This window comes from Priapulus caudatus, unplaced genomic scaffold, assembly GCF_000485595.1.
Source record: "Priapulus caudatus unplaced genomic scaffold, Priapulus_caudatus-5.0.1 Scaffold819, whole genome shotgun sequence".
In the NCBI taxonomy this organism is placed as follows: Eukaryota; Metazoa; Priapulida; class Priapulimorpha; order Priapulimorphida; family Priapulidae; genus Priapulus; species Priapulus caudatus.
Genome location: NW_014577880.1, coordinates 13,103 through 14,789, shown reverse-complemented (window position 1 = coordinate 14,789; position 1,687 = coordinate 13,103). Strand labels below are relative to the sequence as shown.

Sequence of the window (1,687 nt, the reverse complement as noted above, 5' to 3'; positions counted from 1 at the left end):
AATGTCCTCCTGTTACCAATTGTCGTCCTGCCATCCTGTCACTCTATACCTTTCCTCCTGGTTTCCGCGTGCAGTCAGCAATTCAGCTTTTTGATTTTCTAGCTTGTGCCGTGAAATCAGCAAATCCGCTGTAGCAGTTATAGACAGTATTTATGCGCGCATGCGTGCGTGCGTGCGTCTATGTATGCGTGTGTTTGTGCGTGCGTGCGTGCGTACGTGTGTCTATGCGCGCATTTGTGCGTTTGTGCGCGCGTGAGGGCGGTCGGCCGCGACTAGATATATATATTTATTTATTTATTTATTTATTTATAATTATATATAAAGAGGGAGGGGCGAGAGAGCCGCCGCACATATTATAAATCTGCGTTTATACTTTTAACAGTTGCCGGAAGCAGAAAGCAACATGGCGGAAGACCAGCAGGCGACTGGTCAGCAGGAGCATCACGTGAACGGATCGGTGGATAGCCTATCACCGGACGCGTTCACTGCTAAGCCCCGCCCCGCGTCGTCAAGGGAACGCCCACCGCCGCACACCAACGACCCGTTCGAAATGAAATTCAGCAAAGGACGCGGTGCTAAGGAACCGGTAATGCGCATGCGCGAGCCCCGTACACGACGAATAAATAATAATCTGCAACATAAAGTTACATGTCGCTATGGCAATATAAAATATATGACAATATGAAAGATGAAGGACAAATGGATATATCTTATTCAAGTTGCGTTATTTGCACGAACAAATGAATTGATTGTAACAAACATATAGGCCTATAGACTGCTTATCGTAAAATACGGCAAAATAACATATCGTTGAGTAGTGTTTACTAGTTCTTTATCGCTGCGGATTTCAATCCTGTTCCATATGGACGAGGGCGTATTTCCCACGACGGGAATAAGCTAATCTTGTACTATGGTAAACACCGATCATGTTTGAGGAATTAGGGAATGGTGGAATTATGGGATGGTGGAATTAGGGGGTGAACAGACCGTTGTGGGGGTTAACGTTCCAGCAGCTCTTATTGGTCCGTCAATGACCGGAGAGTAAGTAGGAAATCACACACTGTTTCTACGCTTGTAATTATTATTAGATATCAGCAGGGCCGTAGGCTGAACAAATTCCTAGGAGGGGCAAAATTTCACGACTCAACTGTGTAATGATGAGCGACGGCGGGCGCAGCTCTTGATCGACGTCCATAGTGTGGTAGGGGTGGGTCTGAGACAAGGCTTTCACGGATATGTAACCAAAAAAATCACGTTAGGATTATTTACAATTATTAGCTAAGCTTATATTTTTTAATTTTGCTCCAAAATCTAGGGGGCAGCTGCCCCCCTTGCCCCCCTCCCACAGGCTACGTACGGCCCTGGATATAATAATAGTGATATTATTATATTAAATCTATAGTAATTATTATAGCTCTAAGATTTCAACCGCCCATGCGTCTGAGACTGCGTGCGTGTAACGTGAGATTAATGGAGTGAGAGCAAGCCGCCCTGCTTCTCTTACAGTTCTACTCCTCATCATTTTATTCACACTTCGTCGACACGCAGTATGCCCAAGGTCAAGGCTAAAACAAGGAATTCTCTCCCTTTCTCTCTCGCTCTGTCCCCCACTCTCTCTTTCTCTCTCCCTCTCTCTCTCTTTCTCTCTCTCTCTCTCTCTTTTTCTCTCTCTCTCTCTCTCTCTCTC

At 45.5% G+C, this 1,687-nt stretch overlaps 1 protein-coding gene across 1 annotated transcript in view; it reads left to right on the top strand.

The window, feature by feature from the left end:
* The window catches only part of LOC106813748, a 19,440-nt gene that overhangs the window by 13,658 nt on the left and 4,095 nt on the right, over positions 1–1,687 (top strand). Inside the window, exon 2 of the mRNA XM_014817967.1 lies at positions 383–586. Within this exon, the coding sequence (XP_014673453.1) occupies positions 383–586 (204 nt within the window). The remainder of the gene's footprint in view (positions 1–382; positions 587–1,687) is intronic.